The sequence below is a fragment of the Ascaphus truei genome, chromosome 6 (genome assembly GCF_040206685.1).
Source record: "Ascaphus truei isolate aAscTru1 chromosome 6, aAscTru1.hap1, whole genome shotgun sequence".
Taxonomy (NCBI): Eukaryota; Metazoa; Chordata; class Amphibia; order Anura; family Ascaphidae; genus Ascaphus; species Ascaphus truei.
Window position 1 is genome coordinate 40,872,057 of NC_134488.1, and position 19,038 is coordinate 40,891,094.

The 19,038-nt window shown below is 48.0% G+C and overlaps 1 protein-coding gene across 1 annotated transcript; it reads right to left on the reverse strand.

The window, feature by feature from the left end:
* Positions 1-11,706: 11,706 nt before the first annotated feature.
* LOC142498073 (indolethylamine N-methyltransferase-like) lies at positions 11,707-15,493 on the reverse strand. Its single transcript, XM_075606581.1, has 3 exons — positions 15,346-15,493; positions 14,982-15,189; positions 11,707-12,383 (listed from the first exon to the last, which is right to left on the reverse strand). Exons 1-3 carry the CDS (start codon positions 15,491-15,493, stop codon positions 11,954-11,956), a joined length of 786 nt encoding a protein of 261 aa, XP_075462696.1. The 3' UTR covers positions 11,707-11,953.
* Positions 15,494-19,038: the final 3,545 nt, after the last annotated feature.

Below are 19,038 nucleotides of genomic sequence, written 5' to 3' on the forward strand. Positions count from 1 at the left end.
CGGTTAGACCAGAGCCTAGACAGCACCAGTTTGGAATGTTGAATGTGTTCCTCCAGGTTTTTAGAAAAAATGAGAATGTCATCCGGATATACTATGACAAATGTCCCCAATACATCTCGGAAGATGTCGTTCATGAACTCTTGAAAGACGGCAGGAGCATTGCATAAACCAAAGGGCATAACTCATAATGTCCTGATCGCGTATTAAACGCTGTTTTCCACTCGTCCCCTTCCCTTATGCGAATATGATTAAATAGAGGCCCCCTGGAGATGGTGGAACAGTTCAGAGATTAAGGGAAGGGGATACCGATTCTTTACCGTGTTCTTATTGAGTCTGCGAAAGTCAATGAATGGCCTATATGCTCCATCCTTCTTCTTCACGAAGAAGAAGCATGCCCCGGCAGGGGAGGTAGAGTTGCGGATGAATCCTTTTCAAAATTTTCTTAAATGTAGGACATCATGGCCTCAGTTTCAGGAATGGACAAAGGATACGATTTCGACTTTGGAAGGATTGTCCCAGGAATCAAATCGATAGGAGAACCGTACGGACAATGGGGAGGTAGAACCTCAGCTTGTACCTTGTTGAACACATCCAAGTACTCATGATACACAGTCGGCAGGATCGATAGATTGCAAGGTACGGAATCCAGGCCAGCAAGTACCGCAACAGGAGGAGCCGCAGGAGCAGAGTCAGCGGAAGAAGGCCACTGGATAGGCAGGGTGCCGGTCCAATCAATACGCGGATTGTGGAGTTGAAGCCAAGGCAATCCTAAAATAAGTTGAACAGAAGGAGAATGAAAAATATCCGAAATTATTACCTCTTTATGACCGTCGGCCAAAGTCAGTGTGAGAGGAATGGACTCCCAGATGATAAATGCTGGCTGGAGCGGTCGACCGTCGATGGCCTCGAGACCAATAGGTGCTTTTCTCCTGGCCATAGGGATTTGATTCTCAGAGGCGAAGGTTTGGTCCAGGAAGTTACCACCAGATCCAGAATTAATGAAAGCTTTTACCTGCAGGAAAAGGTCAGGGCCCTCCAGAGTGGCAGGCAGCATAAACTTCTTTGGGAGATTTTCAGGGAGAGATGGGCAAGGAGAAACAGTAACTAGTAGAAGCCCCTCTACCTTTACTGGGTGTTTCCGTTTCCCGGCTTCAGGGGACAATTCTGTAGACGATGTTCCGAAGAACCACAGTAGAAACAGAGTCCTTTCAGACGGCGTCGCATTCTCTCCACGGCCCGAAGTTGTTGGCTACCGATTGGCATCGGCTCCGGGGCATCCAGTGCCAGGAGGGGTGAAGTGGATGACCTGTGAGAGGCAACAGAGGAAGGAAGAGAACGAGAACAGTGTCTCTTGTGCTGTTGCTCCTGGGTACACTGGTCCATGCGTATGCTCAGGGTAATCAACTCTTCCAGGGAAAAAGGCCGGGCATGAGTAGCAAGATCATCCTTCAAGGTGACTGAGAGTCCGTGCCAATATGCGGCGGCGAGTGCCTCATCATTCCATTGGGTCTCTGCGGCGAGAGTACGGAACTCGATTGCGTACTTGGCAGCAGATCTTCGGGCCTGTGAAATATGGAAGAGAGAGAATGCGGCTGTCTCGCACCATGCAGGAGTATCAAATACTTGCTGAAATTCGCGCCTGAATTTAAGATAATCTTGGGTTAGTTCGCTCATACGTTCCCAGAGGGGAGAGGCCCAAGCGAGGGCGTCACCGGTAAGCAAGGCGTAGATGTAAGCCACCTTAGAACGACCAGTGGGAAACAAGGAGGGGGACATCTCGAATTGCACCTCACATTGGTTTAGGAAACCGCGGCTGGCAAGGGGGTCCCCATCGTAGCGATTAGGTGATGGAATAAGGGGTCCAGAGTTGGCATAGGTCATGGCAACCAGGGGTGCTGGAGCCATAGGAGTCTCCTGAAGGGAGAGGTTAGCCAATTGCTGGGAGACTGTGGACAGCTGATTGCTCACAAATTGTAAAGCCTCAAGTGAAACACCTGTACCCACCTCCCGGGGGTCTGCATTTGTTGGGCTCTGCATAATGTCACGCCTGCATGACCGCAGACCTGGCAAGACCCCAATACTGAGGTGGGAATGGTATTACCACGTACCCACAACAGTGAGGGCGTGCCCGGAGTGTGGTATGGCGTTGACGGGCCTGTTGAAAGATAGTTAGTGATAATTGCAACGCCGTGGGAGTACATAGTCAGAACAGTGGTATCTGTGCGCCAGAGTCCAGGGATCCAGAAGTCAGAATCAACAAGTTCGTAAGCCAAAATCCAGGGGTTACAGCAAGGTAGAGTTCGTAAGCAGGTTTCAAGGGCAACAGAGAGCAGGGCAGTCCATGACGAGCAGAGGTCAAACCAGGGAGATCCAGAGATAAGCAGGAGCAGGAACAAGCTGGAACGCAGAGGAGAGCCAAGCATAGGACTGCACACACAGGGATAACAGAAGCTATGCAGAGCAAGGATAGAAAGGACAGACAGGGGTTATAAAGGAGGGAACACCAACAGGAGAGAGAGGAGGAGCAGAAGGTGAAGTGGGAGACAGCAGGGATAGGTGAGGAGGAGAAGAGGAGGAGACAGGGGAACCAGTAAGGGAGATCGCTTGCAGGGCATGAGAGGAGGAGTCAGGAGGCTGGAAACACTTAGAAGAGGACCGTGTGCGCGCGCCCTCTGTAATCTGAGAGTGCGCGCACACAGGCTGCGTCACGAGGCATGCGGAGTGCCACGTCGCGGGGACACCCGCAGAGGAGTATGGAGGAACGGAGGGAACAGCCGCCGGAGGTAAGGGGATGGGAGCAGATACCGAGGGGGGCTGAGAATGGGGAACGTCGCATCAGGGGCTCGGGAACGTCACAGTGGGTGACTGAGTGACTGAATGGGTGGGTGACTGAGTGACTGAGTGGGTGAGTGACTGAGTGGGTTGGTGACTGAGTGGGGGGGAGGGAGGTGTGTGGGGGAGGGAGGTGTGTGGGGGAGGGAGGTGAAGGGGGGGAAGCGAGGTGAAGGGGGAAGGAGGTGATGGGGTGGGGGTTAAGTGACAATGTATCCTGCGGCCGCATGCTCCCCCTGTCCGGCGGTCCCCCCGCTGTCTTGGCCGGTCGTTCACACCCCACTCCCCCCATCTGCCTGGGATGTTCATCAGACGGAGGCTCGTGCACACGGCGTGCGCTCCCCCAAGGATCTGAGGCGGGAGGCAGCGTGTTTGCAATTGGTGTGGTATGGGTAAGGGAGGTGGGCTGCCCGCCCCCCTCCCGGTCGTCCACTTCCCCGCTTGATCCTGGCCGGTTGAGGCGGGAGGCGCCGGGGTGTGAGGTGGCGGGAGGCACCAGGGTGTGAGGCGGCCGGTTGCACTGGGGTGTGAGACGGCGGCCCTGCGGCAGGGGTATGAGCTGGGAGGCAAGGCGGGAAGAGAGGCCGGAGGCGCAGGGGTTTGAGGCCCCGGCGGCAGGGGTGTGAGCTGGGAGAGGAGGCGCAGGGGTTTGAGGCCCCGGCGGCAGGGGTGTGAGCTGGGAGAGGAGGCGCAGGGGTTTGAGGCTCCGGCGGTGGGGGTGTGAGCTGGGAGGGGAGGTGCAGGGGTTTGAGGCGGTGGTTTAGTTACTTACCTGGGCAGGAGGCGGTGTGTGTGTGTGTGTCCAGACCGGCCAATAACAGGTGTGCGGGGGCGGGCGAGCCAAGGGAGCCATCTCATTGGCCTGAGGCAGAGTGACGAGTACAATGTGATTTCACCTAGACACAGGGACATACAATGGTTTCAAAAATATACTGTATATATGTATGTATGTCTAGATCGATATATACATACAGGGTAAGAAATGGTTTTGTTTGAAAAGCTTGTTTTGCAGTATTTAAAATAATTTGGGCTATGCTGCTATGCATAAATGTGTGTGTAATGTATTTTCGAATTAGATAGATGTAATTTTTGGTCTTGTATGGTGTACTTTAGGTCATGGTTAGGCTTGCTTTTGTATATTGTATTTTTTGGTGTACTTACATTTTGTCTGATGGTAACTTGTTCTGTTTAACGGTTGCAATGGTTAATTGTGTAATTGTTATGGATGGTATTTTAATTGTTTTGGGATGTAATTCATGTATGTTAATTGATTTATGGTGACTTTATTGGATAACATAGTATACTTGTTTGGATTTAATGGTGTTTTGTTTGGAATATTGTATTGTTAACATTGATTTGTAGTGTGTACATGGTGCATAGATTATATGCATCATGTATACAATGTAAATGCAATGTTTTGATTGGCATTTGATGCTTTAGATTGAAAGATAACATTTGATTTGTTTAGGATATAGGATTTTATTTGACTGTGGATGACACGGAGAAGTGGTATTTTTATTCGAGCATATTTTTGTTAACCCTTAAACATTTATTTGTATATTGGTTCATCATGTGTGTGTGTGTAAATATGTATATATGTATATACAGTATATATATATATATATACAGGTGAACTCCGTTATAGCGAAACCCATTATAACACGAAATCGGTTATAACGCGGTTTTCACGTTGCTCCCGTTAAAAAAAAAAAAAATTTAAATGTAAAAAAAAAAGTTAAATTTTTTTTGCACACTGCACATAACTAAACACACTGCACACACTGCACACACTGCACACTCTCACTGCACACACTCTCACTGCACACACTCTCACTGCACACACTCACTGCACACACTCACTGCACACTGTACACTGCACACACTCTACACTGCACACACTCTACACTGCACACACTGCTCACAGCACACTGCACACACTCCCAGCACTCACTGCACACACTCTCACTGCACACACTCTCACTGCACCACTGCACACACTCTCACTGCACACACTCCCAGCACTCACTGCACACTGCACACACTCACTGCACACTGCACACACTCTCACTGCACACACACTCACTGCACACACACTCACTGCACACACACTCACTGCACACACACTCACTGCACACATGCTCACTGCTCACAGCACACACTCTCACTGCACACTCTCACTGCACACACTCACAGCACACAGCTCACACAACACTAACAGCAAACCGCACAGCACACAGCACTCACAGCACACCCTCACAGCACTCGCAACACACTCTCACAGCACTCACAGCACACTACACCAAACCTCCCACTCCCCCTCCCTACCTTTGGTGTCGGCTGCTGAGATCGGAGCGTAGCTGGCATCAGGAGGAAGAGGGGGTGTCGGGAGGAGGGGGGGTGTTGGGTGGAGGGGGGGTGTCGGGTGGAGGGGGGGGGTGTCGGGTGGAGGGGGGGGGTGTCAGGAGGAGGGGGGGTGCAGGAGGAGGGGGGGTGAGTGAGGAGCAGGCTGGGACTCGGAGGGCCACGTGGGCTATGCCGCGGAGGGCCAGTAGGTGTGGGGCCCTTGGGGGGGAAGAAATGGATGCCAGTGGTGGGAGGTAAGGAGCAGGTTGTGGCTGGACTCACCGGTGCTAGGGGACATGTCGGGCTTCCGGCCACCCTTTCCTTCCTTACCTCCTCACTCCCTCCCTCCAGATCAGGCGTGTGGCGGACATTTTTTTTTTTAAATTAGCGCGACCCCGGTTCTAGCGCGGTCGGATTGGATGGCCCCCGAGTACCGTGCTATAACGGGGTTTACTGCTGCGGCCGAGTTTATTCGAGCATTTGCCCGGTCTCGGCCGCAGCAGTAACCTGGCGCGTGCCGGAGTGTGCCGGGCGCGCGCCGAAGACACGGAGGAGCGCCCTCCGATCGGGGCTTTCTCCCTCCCCTCGCCGGGTCCGCCGGGTCTCCCGGAACCCCCTGACGCCGTCCCCCACATCGCGGGACACCAGGGCTCCCTCGGGGAGCCCTGGCCGCGCGTGCAGGGGGCGCAGGCACCCGATGACGCGTGACCGCGCATCGGTGACGCGCGGCACGCCGAGGCTTGCGGAACTAGCCGCACTCGAATAAATCGTGTCGGTACTGTAGCTGTATATATATATATATATATATATATATATATATATATATATACATTAAGTAGCACAATAACATAAATAAAGTTCTACTGACCTCTTCAATAAAAAGCCCCCGTCGCCAGCAAAATCCTTGTCCTCTGTTGCCAACAAAATACATAGTCAATACATTGCAATTACATTCAATTAACCCCTTAATCACCTTATCGGATAATAACCGCAAAGGTAATTAAGGGGTTAAGCCCCCCTGGCCCGATACCCACCTTCACCCATTCATTTATACAGTGGCTTCATCATGCAAATATATATATATATATATATATATATATATATATATATATATTTGCATGATGAAGCCACTGTATAAATGAATGGGTGAAGGTGGGTATCGGGCCAGGGGGGCTTAACCCCTTAATTACCTTTGCGGTTATTATCCGATAAGGTGATTAAGGGGTTAATTGAATGTAATTGCAATGTATTGACTATGTATTTTGTTGGCAACAGAGGACAAGGATTTTGCTGGCGACGGGGGCTTTTTATTGAAGAGGTCAGTAGAACTTTATTTATGTTATTGTGCTACTTAATGTTTTTAATAATGGGCAAATAATCTATTATCCCTATCTGGATAATAGTTATTTGGCACATTATTGTACTGTATGTGTTCGGGGGGGGGGGGGGTGGGTTTGATGTATTTAATGTATAGGTCAGGTTTATTTTTTTTACATACAGGGTTGGTTCCTTTTGGTTTGCGAGAGACCTCTGGAGACCACCTGCAGTATCCCGGGCTTCTCACGGGTAACTTGCTGGCGGGTCCACTGGGGACACCTGCTGGGAAGAACCGGTGGCCCCACATCTGTGAGAGCACAGCAGACCCGTAGGGACCACCCGTGAGTCCCCAGACACCCGTGGGAACCACCCAGGACCCCTCAGACACATGTGGATCTGACCCGGGGCCCCCCAGACATATGCGGGCCTACCGTGGAGACCCCATTGTGGCCCACAGTGACCTGCGGAGACCACCTGGTGGGCCATGGCACCTGGCGGGACCCACCAACAGGCCTCCAGACCCTGTGTGAAACATGATGCTGGTAACCTGTAGGTCTGTGAGGTGACCCGTCATGCCCACCGGGGACTCACGTGGGCCTGGGGTATTAACCCTGTATGTCAAATAATAAATCATGTATTTATGGGGGGGTGGGTTATGTATTTAATAAATATAATGATGTTTATTGTGGGGCAGTGTATTGTTTTTATTGTGGGTACTGGGGGTGGTGGAAGGGGGTATTGGCCCCAAGGGTATGTTGGTAGGCCTCCCGTCTGGGTATTGGGTGAGGGTGGTTAGGGCTCACGGGGTGGGGGGGTAGTGGGGGAGGGTATGTAGGACTCCCGAGTGGTGGGTGAGGGTGGGTTAACCCCTTAATGACTGTAGCGGTTAATAACCACAATGGTGATTAATGGGTTAGGGGACATTACATTGGCTGTTTTTATTCTTGATGCTTGTCACGGTTACTTATGACAAGATATAACAAACACCAAATATCTGGGATGAACTGAACGAGGCTTAGATATAATAAAATATATTTATTCCTTAAAAAGGTGAACACAGCAATATAGTACAATTAACAGGCAAGAAGGTAACACTTACTTAGGGTTGGGGAATGGAGAAGTACATTGAAGTCCGGTGACATTGAAGGTGAAATCAGAACAAGAACTGTAGGGTTGACACAGTTTATATACCTTTGTAACCCTATTCTTAACATTGAATACAGACTATTGGTGAACAATTATTTGTATCCAATCCCTAACGTGGAAACACAGTTTAACCCATGCCCCCCAGCTAGTTAGCCCATGCGTACTGGGACTCTGAGGGTCTTATTTCTGTAGCCAAATAATTAAATCAGGGGCGACGACCAGTCTAGCAGATGAAGTATCTGGCAGGATCTTCATTGTTTGTAGGTGTAGATATAACACTTACAAACCACTCCAGTTTGATGCTTCTCCGCCCACAGGTAAACAGTTAGAGAGGCAGAGTCTTTTGATCAGTACTTGGTTCCTAGACTTTGGGTCGCCCCCCTGACCATTTGCATTCCTTTGTGTGAAGGAATCTGCGTGGGTTTTTATCCCCGCCTTGGATTACAATATTAAAGCTAAAACACAGACATTATAATGAAAAATGGGAACAAGGGAACATACATTTTCCTGACATGACAAGGTGTAAGCCACATTCCTGAACCGCAGTCCAGTTAACCCATTGCCTCCCTGGTAAGGTCAGGGGGTGGCCATATGGGGTGCAACCCCTTTTATACCGGGCCAACCCCCCTCTCCCTCTACAGTCATGTTTTGCAGCATCGGAGGGGGCATGGACGGTGATGTGCAATATGTATTTATTGTTTTTATATTTTTTAAATTTTTGTTGTTTATTGCAATGTTTATTGGGGCAATTGTCCCCAATAAACATGCTATTATGCCTTAACCCCTTCATTGCCTTAGCGGCTATCCGCTATGGTAATGAAGCAGCATTAATGTATTTTAATAATATTGTGCGGGAGAAGGGGGTGAAGGGGGTACCGAGCTGAACCGCATTGATTTCTGGCACAGGGACCCCCTGCTTCCCGAGTTACAGGCCCCGGTTTGGGGCATCGGTTCCAGTATTGCCGCCATATTATTAGCGGGCACGTCGCGTATGGTACGCTTTAAAGATGGCGGTGACAATGCCACCCGATGACACATACCGGGCCTGTAACTCGGGAAGCAGGGGGTCCCTGGTCCACAAAGCAATGTGGTTCCGCTAAGTTGACCCCCTGCTTACAGTACACTATTATTAAAAATATATTCATGCTGCTTCGTTACCATAGCAGTGAGCCGTAAAGGTAAGGAATGAGTGTTTATTGATATGTGTGTTTTATTCATACTGTAGATGTGCAGAGGGTCTCCGGAACTGAACCGCTTTGGTTTTAGGTCCGGGGACCCCCTGCTTCCCGAGATACAGGCCCCTTTATGGGGTGCCGCTATCCCTCTGCTTTGTTTACATTCCACGGTCACCTGATCGGGCCCTTTAAATGCAGAGGGATACTGGCACCTCATAAAGGGGCATATATCTCGGCAAGCAGAGGGTCCCCGGGCCTCAAACCAATGCGGTTCAGCTCCGGAGATCCCCTGCACATGTACACTATGAATAAAATTGTATTTTAAATAATTTTTAATGTGCCGATATTTGCGCAGAGAGAGCGGCGGATCTCCCTCTGCTGCAGACACATCTCGGTAGGGGACGGCTTCTCAGCAGCTTCTCGCCAGGCAGCCGTCTCGTCTCCGGTTACTCGCCATTCTTTCAAATGGTGGTGGCGCATTCATTCGCCAGGGATTCGGCCCTTCCTGCATACAGTGAGGTTAACACGCAAAAAACACGGCGAATCCAAACCCTGCCGAATGCAATTGTCCGCTGCTTAGTGCATAGACCCCCATGTCTGATGGGTTTATTATAGGGAACATCCTATGTTTGCCCTTCTCCAAGCAGTTCCTATATTGTTCCCATTGCAAACGTTTACCCATAGTACCCATAGATGCACCTCTCTTTGTGCAGGGAGATCGACTTTGTAGCCTTGGCTAGGGTGGCGCTGCGCGTACGCTCCCACTGGCCACGATGAAACACATTGCGACAATGTGTGTGGCCAGGGTGTGCGAGCGCCTGCTCCCGCTCGGCGCTTAGAGCAAGTAAATTTGATTTTGCTGCACGCAAGCGCGTCACGCAAGCGCGTCACGCGAGCGGTTCGCCCAATGAGGGCAAACCAGCTCTGTGACGTCATGACCGTGTCCCTAGGTGAGCACGAGCCTAGACGGCCACGAATCGGCCGGCCAAGCACGGCGCAGCGCACAAGCGCCAGCACTCCCGTTCCCTGCCTGGCCGCAGTCTAAGAAATGTGCAGGGAGATGCATCTCTCACTGTGCAGTGAGATCCCCTGTAAGAGATTTGCAGCGAAATTCAGCTCTCTGTGCATTGAGATAGCCTTTAAGAGCTGTGCAGGAAGAGGCAGCTCTCTCTATGCATGGAAATAGCCGGTAAGAGCTGTGCAGGGAGATGCAGCTCTCTCTGTGCAGGGAGATCACCTGTAAGAGCTTTGCCGGGAGATGAATCTCTCTCTGTGCAAGGAGATCGCCTGTAAGAGCTGTGCATTTCTCTCTGTGCAGCTCTTACAAACTGCAGCAAGATCGCACGAGCAGAACTTAACAGTTTCTGTTTCTAAGTCGATCAGTATAGCGTTTTCCTACCAAACGTTATCTGACTTGCAATAAATCTTTCTGAATAACACAAACAGACGGATCGGTAGGAACATGCCAACCCGATCGATATGGCAGTAATCTTATTGAAGCTACCTGCATAGGCCCCTAAGTATTTTATTATTTTATTGTTCTATATATTTTCTCTTCTCTAATTTGTCAGGTATATTTTTATGGCATAGACTCTGGCCGCTATTCTTCTTTTGGCCCTCACAGTATGTCCTGGTAGGTACAGGCACTGTGAAGGGTTAGATTCTGTCATGAAGGCCAAGCTTGTTATTGCAGCCTGGATGCATAGTTACTGTATCCAGGGGTGGGCCTAACAACATCCAGAGTGTCATCGCGGGGAGGATACTGGTTGGGTCACATGTAAAAAGATTTGGCAAAGAGCCAAGGATAGCGTCACACCACGAGCAGGAACACGAAAAAAATTATTAGCAACCAAAGAAACACACTAACATGTTTCGCTGCCACGGGCTTTCTCAAAGTGGGTCACCTGCAGTTAATGTGATGTATATCAGTATCAGACCTGCACTGTTATGGGGCAGGTTTACAAGCCCATCCCCTGGGTATATACTAACACTCTTCCAGAAGTCATTGTCTCTTCCCCCCCCCCCCCCTGCGGAGTGAGAAACATCTACCCTGTATCCCAGGAGGGGATACAGGAGGGTATCAAGAAGGGGCCTACATGGGTCTAAAAACCTTGGAGGTTTTCTATCAGAGATTGAAAGCTGTGACTTCTGCAGTGTGATAATAAAGAACCATGGAACCATCCATATACTGCACCGACACACTTTATGCGAGCAAATACAGTATATATATATATACTGTGCAGTATTGCAGCCAGCGGGAATAAAATGCTTCAATCCCTGCCTGGAAAATAACCCAATGCACTCGGGCAGAAAACAGTCACAAACCTCAATACACCTGGGTATACCCGAATTCGTGGGACTAGCCGAGCTCGAATAAAGTGTGTCGCCAGTGTATGTGGATCACAGTCTGGGTCACTAAGAAGTGTCAGCATGGACCATACTGGTCATTTCAGGAGCCCCACTGGCTGGAGGCGCTGTACACCAAGATGTACCACCCTGAATATATGTCCTGATATCTTCCCCACAACACCACAGAGCACTCAGAGCCTCCTCTTCCAGCCTCACAGGTATGCACTGCACCTGCAACACCAGGAAACCGGATGGGGTTAGGGTGGGGCAGCAGGTGCTACATATTTGTTATAGATTTTTGTTGTGATCACTACTAGAGGTTTATTTTTCACTCGCTTGTAAACCTTAAAGCGCTTTTTTATTGGGTTGTGGTTTTATTTGGAGACATTTCCGAAGACTTTCTGCAGAGCTGAGTAGTTATAAGTTTTTTTCACTGTGAGTTTATCCCTATTTAGTGAAGTCACTTGCGCGTTTTTCTTGTTTTTCTGTGCAAACAAACAGTTTGAAGGGAAAAAAAAGTTTACAATTTCCTAGAGATATGGTAATTAATTTTATTATACTGAATAAGCAGTCACTGAGATTTTTGCTGCATCGTTGCCATTGTGTAAAGGGATAAATAGCTGTATGACTCTTTTTTGAGCAAAGTAGAGTGAGTGTTGTATTGACAAGAACCATAAGAGGTTGGAAAGTTTGTAACATATCAGCTACTGTAATTGTGTCTAATAAAAGGTACCATACCCCCTACTCCGTCTCCATGTTATATGTTACTTTCTGTTTTCAGAATTGTATCACTAAACCTCCTTCTCCTTGCGTGCTACCAGAAACATAACATGTGTGTAATCGGAGTAATTGCTGGTCTTTTTAGAAGGCAACACTTCCAAATTCTCAATGATAAACCCTGCATCACAAACAGCCTCTCTTATAAACTCCTCATTACATGACAGAGTGTAAAACTTGTGCTCACCAAACCTGTAGAAAGTTTCATTATATGTCCCCACCAGTAACATATGTCCCCCAATTTTTAGCATTGATGCTAGTTTTTTCAGATTGCTACGGTAAGCCTGGTGGTCCTTGTTAATAAGAATTAAGACATACATGGAGATCAGACAGTCCACCTGTGGCAGGACTACAGGCTCTAAAGGGTTATCTTTGGTGAAATCACGTTTGACAACGCGTTTAACTGCTCTTCTTGCTTTGTCTTCCTTTCCTTCCCACTCATCGCTGAAATTACAAAATGAAAAATGATCACACAGCAGTTATGGAGAAAACAGTGGTACAGTAGTTGTGTAAACAGGTGAACAAAAAGGCGCGAACAGCTTAATTAAGGGTGAAATAAATAATAATAATAAAAAAATGATGAAAAATAAATGTGATGACCAAACCCCCAGCTCAAACCTCACTGGCGGGACCTGTTTCACGGGTTCCAAAGTTTAGAAGTATCTCAAAACGTCCAGGGGGAGCATACAGTATGGAGGAATGAGAGAACAAAAACAAGATACACAAATATAAGTGCAGACGTATTGCAGTAGGTGGATTGATTAAGCAGTGTCTTGGCTCATATAGCTGTTCTACTCACAGGACTAAAGAGTAAATGTAAGCAGTTGGCAAATTGGGTTGCCACCCTTGAAGGTATCTAGGCACCGGACCCCCTATCGATATTCCGTCAGCAAGTACCGCATGCATAAAGAGGGAGAAAACTACATAGTGCGATCAATATGTAAACTTTATATAAAATATATACGGGTAATTTTACCCGTATATATTTTATATAAAGTTTACATATTGATCGAACTATGTAGTTTTCTCCCTCTTTATGCATGCGGTACTTGCTGACGGAATATCGATAGGGGGTCCGGTGCCTAGATACCTTCAAGGGTGGCAACCCAATTTGCCAACTGCTTACATTTACTCTTTAGTCCTGTGAGTAGAACAGCTATATGAGCCAAGACACTGCTTAATCAATCCACCTACTGCAATACGTCTGCACTTATATTTGTGTATCTTGTTTTTGTTCTCTCATTCCTCCATATGCTCCCCCTGGACGTTTTGAGAAAACAGTGGTACATGCAGAAAATAATGTACACGTGTCAGTCCGAAGGCAAATAAAAAGTTGAAATGAGCAGAAGACTGTTTAGTACTGGGGTGACCAACTCCAGTCCTCAAGGATCATCAACAGGTCAGGTTTTAAGGATATCCCTGCTTCAGCATAGGTGGTGCAGTCATTCTGATTGAGTCACTGATTGAGACACCTGTGCTGAAGCGGGATCTCCTTAAAACCTGACCTGTTGGTGACTCTTGAGGACTGGAGTTGGCCATCCCTAGCTTAGTAAATACATCCGTAGCTGTGTCAATGCAGTACAGAAAGGACAAAAAATGCACAGGTTTTACCAATTCCTGACATCCTTTACATCTTCCACACAGAACCCTGAGTTATTTCACTGGGACAGAAAGTAGAATTTTAAAGTATTCTTAATGGATGTTCAAACATTGAAAGATGTCAGCCTTTACATAATCACTAATTAAGGAGTATTTAAGTAATGTAATTCATTATCCATTATAGATCCTTTACTTTCTCAGATTTTTTTAATATATATTATGCCTTTATCCTTATTTGTATTATTCTGTTCGGTCTTGTGTCTTACCCTGTATATAACATCTCTATAAAGCGCTCTATACGTGTTTGCCACAATGTAAATATTACAAAATGAAATTATTAGATTACTTATCTAATGACAAATTGCTGCATTATTAGATCAGACTAATAACTCACTAATATTTATTAGGTCAATGTCAAATAGGCTAATAGAGCTAATTTAACGTCTCTTACCATAGCACAGTATTCACTAAAGTATATAACATGGCATTAAGCAAGTCTTACTCCCTCTGTAAGAGAAGCGTCATGTCTAATTGTCATTATTCTAAATTATATAAATTATATGATATTGAGACCAAGAGATATTCTTCCCATATTCATAAGCTTGGTTAAGGTTAACACCGGAAAATAAATGCTACGTTATTTAAGTCATATCTAACTTTTGTTTCTCCCATCCACACCCTGAGATAGGGCTTGGGGAGGGGAGGCAAGATGTAGAAGGGCAACTCTTGGCGAAATTCTAATCTGCAAATCCCTTTCATGAACAGATAAGCACTGATCTGTCTTACAAAGGCAGCTTCCTTTTAGGGGAAGGGGAAGGAAGGGGAAGAGGGAAGCTGGGAGAGGAGGAAACAAAATGGAGTGGCGAGGGGAGAGGAGTAAGGGGGGAAGGAGAGAGGGGAGCAGGGGGTAGAGGAGGATGGGGGGTTGAGGAGGAGGGGGGAAGAGTAGGAAGTGGGGAGGGAGATGAGGGAGATCCGGAGAGAGAGAGAGAGAGAGAGAGAGAGAGGGAAGGAGGAGAGGAGGAAAGAGCGGGGGAGGGGAGGAAGGAGGGAGAGAGGAGGAAAGAAAGAGGGAGAGGAGGAAAGGAAGGGGAGAGGATGAAGGGAAGGGAGGGGAGGAAGAGGGGGAAAGGTGTTTTTAAATGACCCACACTCCAACCTTCTTAAAGGATTTCAACAAGAACTATATTGAAACGTCTAAGGCACATTGTGGGAAAGATGGCACTGAGGAAGTCAGTGGTTTTATGTGTAAATTTCATTAAAAAAAACATGTGTAGTTTGAGTAATTTACTTTGTTATCTTTTTATAATTTTAATACATAATAAAGATATTCATTCACAATATTGAGCATTGAGATTCTTTAGTTACATTTTCCTGTTTCCCCAAATGAAGGTTTAATTTTTCTCACCTGGAAGATGATTATTTTTCTGAAATATACTTTACCTCTTTCCTTCTAGCTCGCAGATAAATTTTGCAGCGTGAGACCAGTCAGCAGCTCCGGGCTCCTTGTTCCTCCACATTTCAAATTCCCTGATATTTGCATCAGTAAATTCTATCACATTGATCTCTTTGAAGAAATCACAGGCGGTTAAGAGATGGAAAGCGAGTGGTCCAGCGGAAACATCGAGCAGGGTTTCCCCCCTCACACGCCCTGCAGCCAACGGTTAGAAAATAGGAAAATACACATTTTTTTACAACATTGTACTCACATTAGCAAAGCATTGAAAAAAATATAAAAGCTTATTCATATGCATCAGTTTCCCAAAAATGTTAATAATATCTTAACTTCAACTATAAATGAACGTACCTGAAGAGAATGTTTTAAACAGCTGCGTAATAGGAAATTCAACCGCATCCTCAAATACATCACTATTTTCAGGATAGTAATATGTTTCTATATACAGTCTTGGATCAAACTCTTCATCATGGTAATGCTTGTGGAGACTGGAATCCATTGTTTGTGTCCTTGGTGTAATGATCCTGTTGCTTCTATGTAGCATGTGTAGAAGCCTTAAGTTGCAGTGTGAGAAGGTAGAATAGTAGAAGCTCGGTTGGCATCACAGTATTTTATCAATCATAGAGTATGTGATAAGCTTCTGTACAAACATTGATGTGGGACGGTGCTGATCCATGTTTGCTAATGTTATTTCTTGAATAATGTTTTGTCATTAGGATTATTGAAATGATCCATCTGATATGACACATGATACTAAATTTGTGCCTTCAGAATGGTCTATGTATCATCAGGTCTGTATGTGCTGATTCTTTTGCTAAAATAAATTGTGTTTTCTTTGTAGGATTCCCATCATATGAATTAGAGGTAAGGGTGGGCAATTTCACCTGTTTACACTTTCAAATAAATGTTGGGTTTTGGACGTGGTTTTCTTTCTACAAACGTGTGAGTTTTTTATTTGGTTCTGGTTTCACCAAAACTCAACTTGTTTGGTTTTGGTTTTTAGATTTTAACAAAATAATGGAAGAAAATCTAAATAAGCAGCACATGCTAAAATAGCGTAATAAAGCCTGAACAATTGCTAATTTTACTGCCTGGGTGGGTGGGTGGCTGACTGCCTGGGTGGGTGACTGCATTGTTGGGTGGGTGACTGATTGATTGACTGACTGACGTATTGACTGCCTGGGTTGGTAGGTGACTGCCTGTGTGGGTGGGTGACTGCCTGGCTGGGTGGGTGACTGACTGACTTCACAGACTGACTGGGTGGGTGCCTTGCTACTTCCTAACTGCCTGGTTGGGTGGGTGGTTTGACTGCCTGTCTGGGTGGGTGACTAGGTGGGTTACTGACTGCCTGGGTGGGTAGGTGACTGACTGACTGCCAGGGTGCATGGGTGACTGCCTGACTTGCCTGACTGGTGGTTGGGTGACTGGGTGGGTGACTGACTGCCTGGGTGGATGGGTGACTGACTGACTGACTGCCTGGGTGGGTGACTGGGTGGGTGGTTGACTGACTGGATTGGTTTGACCGACTGGATTGGTGGGCTACTGACTTACTGGGTGACTGACTGCCTGGGTGGATAACTGACTGTCTGCCTGGGTTGGTGACTGACTGCCTTGACAAACTGACTACCTGGGTGGGTTGCCTGGGTGACTGACTGACTGTGGGGGTGGGTGACTGACTTATTGTGTGAGTAACTGGGTGGGTGACTGACTGCCTGGGTGGGTTGGTGGGTTACTGACTGCCCTTGGGTGGGGGGGTGGATGGGTGACTGACTGACTTGGTGGGTTACTGACTAACTGACTGTTGGGTGACTGGGTGGGTGGGTGACTGACTGCCTGGGTGCATAGGTGGTTAGGTGGGTAGGTGACTGAATGCCTGGATGGGTGGGTAACTGCCTGGGTGGGTGACTGACTGACTTTACTGACTGCCTGGGTGGGTGGATGACTGACTTACTGCCAGGGTGGGTGGATGACTGACTGACTGCCTGGGTGGGTAACTGCCTTGGTGGGTGGGTAACTGACTGCCTCGGTGGTTGACAGCCTTGACTGACAGCCTTGGTGGGTTTGGGTAGGTGGGTGTCTGACTGCCTGACTGCCTGGGTGGGTGACTGACTGACTGGGTGGGTGGATTAATGACTGCCTGCCTGGGTGGGTGGTTTACTTACTGCCTGGGTGACTGACTGACTGTGTGGGTGGGTCACTGGCTGTCTGGGTTGGTGGGTGACTGACTGCCTGGGTGACTGACTGACTGCATGGGTGGGTGACTGACTGCCTGGGTGGGTGACTGCCTAGGTGGGTGTGTGACTGACTAACTGACCGACTGGTTGGGTGACTGACTGGGTGGGTGACTGAATGGGTGGTTGGGTGACTAACTGCCTGGGTGGGTGACTGATTGCCCTGGTGGGTTTGACTGACTGGGTGGGTGACTGACTGGGTTTGGTAGACTGACTGACTGGGTGGATGGGTGATTGACTGACTTTGGGTGTGTCACTGACTGACTGGGTTGGTGGGTGTGTCACTGACTGACTGGGTGGGTGTGTGACTGACTGACACTTGACTGACTGTGTGGGTGGGTGACTGACTGACTGACTGCCTGGGTGGGTGTGTGCCACTGACTGAGTGGTTTACTGACTGACTGCCTTGGGTGGGTGACTAACTTTATTGACTGATTGGGTGGGTGACTGGGTTTGACTGGGTGACATCCCAATACTTTTAAAAAGACCCCCACCTCCCCAATACATTTACAAAATACCCCCACCTCCCCAATACATATACGAAATACCCCTCCTCCACAATACATATATAACATACCCCCACCTCCCCAATACATATACAAAATACCCCATCCCCTCAATACATATATGAAATACCCCACCTCCACAATACATATACGAAATACCCCACCTCCACAATACATATACAAAATATCCCACCTCCCCAATAAATATATATAAAATACCCCACCTCCACAATACCTATACAAAATACCCCCACCTCCCCAATACATTTAAAATTCAGACTTACCTTGGGGATGGTATCAGGAGGAGGGGCAGTGGATGCGGAGGGAGGCTAGTGGATGAAGAGGGAGGCTAGTGGATGAAGAGGGAGGCTAGTGGATGAAGAGGGAGGCTAGTGGATGAAGAGGGTGGGGCAGTGGATGCGGATGGGGGGCAGTGGCACCCAGGCCATGGGACCACCGCACCGGTCTCACCTAAACATCCCTTCTCCCCCAACTCAAACAGCCGCCAACGGGCGGCAGAGGTAATGGGGGAACCCCGGAAGAGAACCGCACCTGCTGCACGACCACATTGAACCCACCTCCCCGATCGAGGAGGGAAGTGCCCGAGGAGAGTGGGAAGCCCTGCGCGCCAACCGTGAGCCAGAGGGGACGCACTGGGTCCAGCACCCACCCGACAACATTGCCTGCCCCCCCATGTGCCTACCTCCAACCCCCCCCTCAACACAAGTTGAGTTGTCCATATTCTCACAGCAAGCAAGCACAACCTAACTGACAAAATGTCATTTGGACAGTATCAAGGTGGAATAGCTTACTAAGGGCTCTATGCAGTAAGCTCCGAAAAAGTGCTCTCGGCAAGTGTTCCCTATCGGCATGATTTTGGCGATTTGCCCTCGCAGTATGCAATAAGGGCCGAATCCCTGGTGAATCTCTGCGAAAGCAAAACGCAGAGTAGCCGGTGGCGAAAAAGAATGTCTCCCGATATCGGCAGAAATGGTGTATCGCCAGGCTATGTGTTTGCAGCAGAGAGAGATCCGCCACTCTCTCTGCGCAAACATCGGCAAAATTAAAATATATCAAAACAATTTTTACTCATAGTGTACATGTGCAGGGTGTCTATGGAGCTGAACCGCATTGGTTTCAGGTCCAGGGACCCCCTGCTTCCCAAGATACAGGCCCCTTTATGAGGTGCCGGTATCCTTCTGCATTTAAATGTCCCAATCACATGACCGTGGAATGTAAACAAAGCAGAGGGATACCGGCACCCCATAAAGGGGCCTGTATCTCGGGAAGCAGGGAGGCCCCGGACC

Coding starts and splice junctions, on each gene's coding strand:
- LOC142498073 (XM_075606581.1), bottom strand. CDS start 15,493: ATGGATTCCAGTCTCCACAAGCATTACCATGATGAAGAGTTTGATCCA. Junction 15,190..15,345: donor GTTTAAAACATTCTCTTCAG/GTACGTTCATTT, acceptor CGTTGGCTGCAG/GGCGTGTGAGGGGGGAAACC. Junction 12,384..14,981: donor TGCGAGCTAGAAGGAAAGAG/GTAAAGTATATT, acceptor TTGTAATTTCAG/CGATGAGTGGGAAGGAAAGG.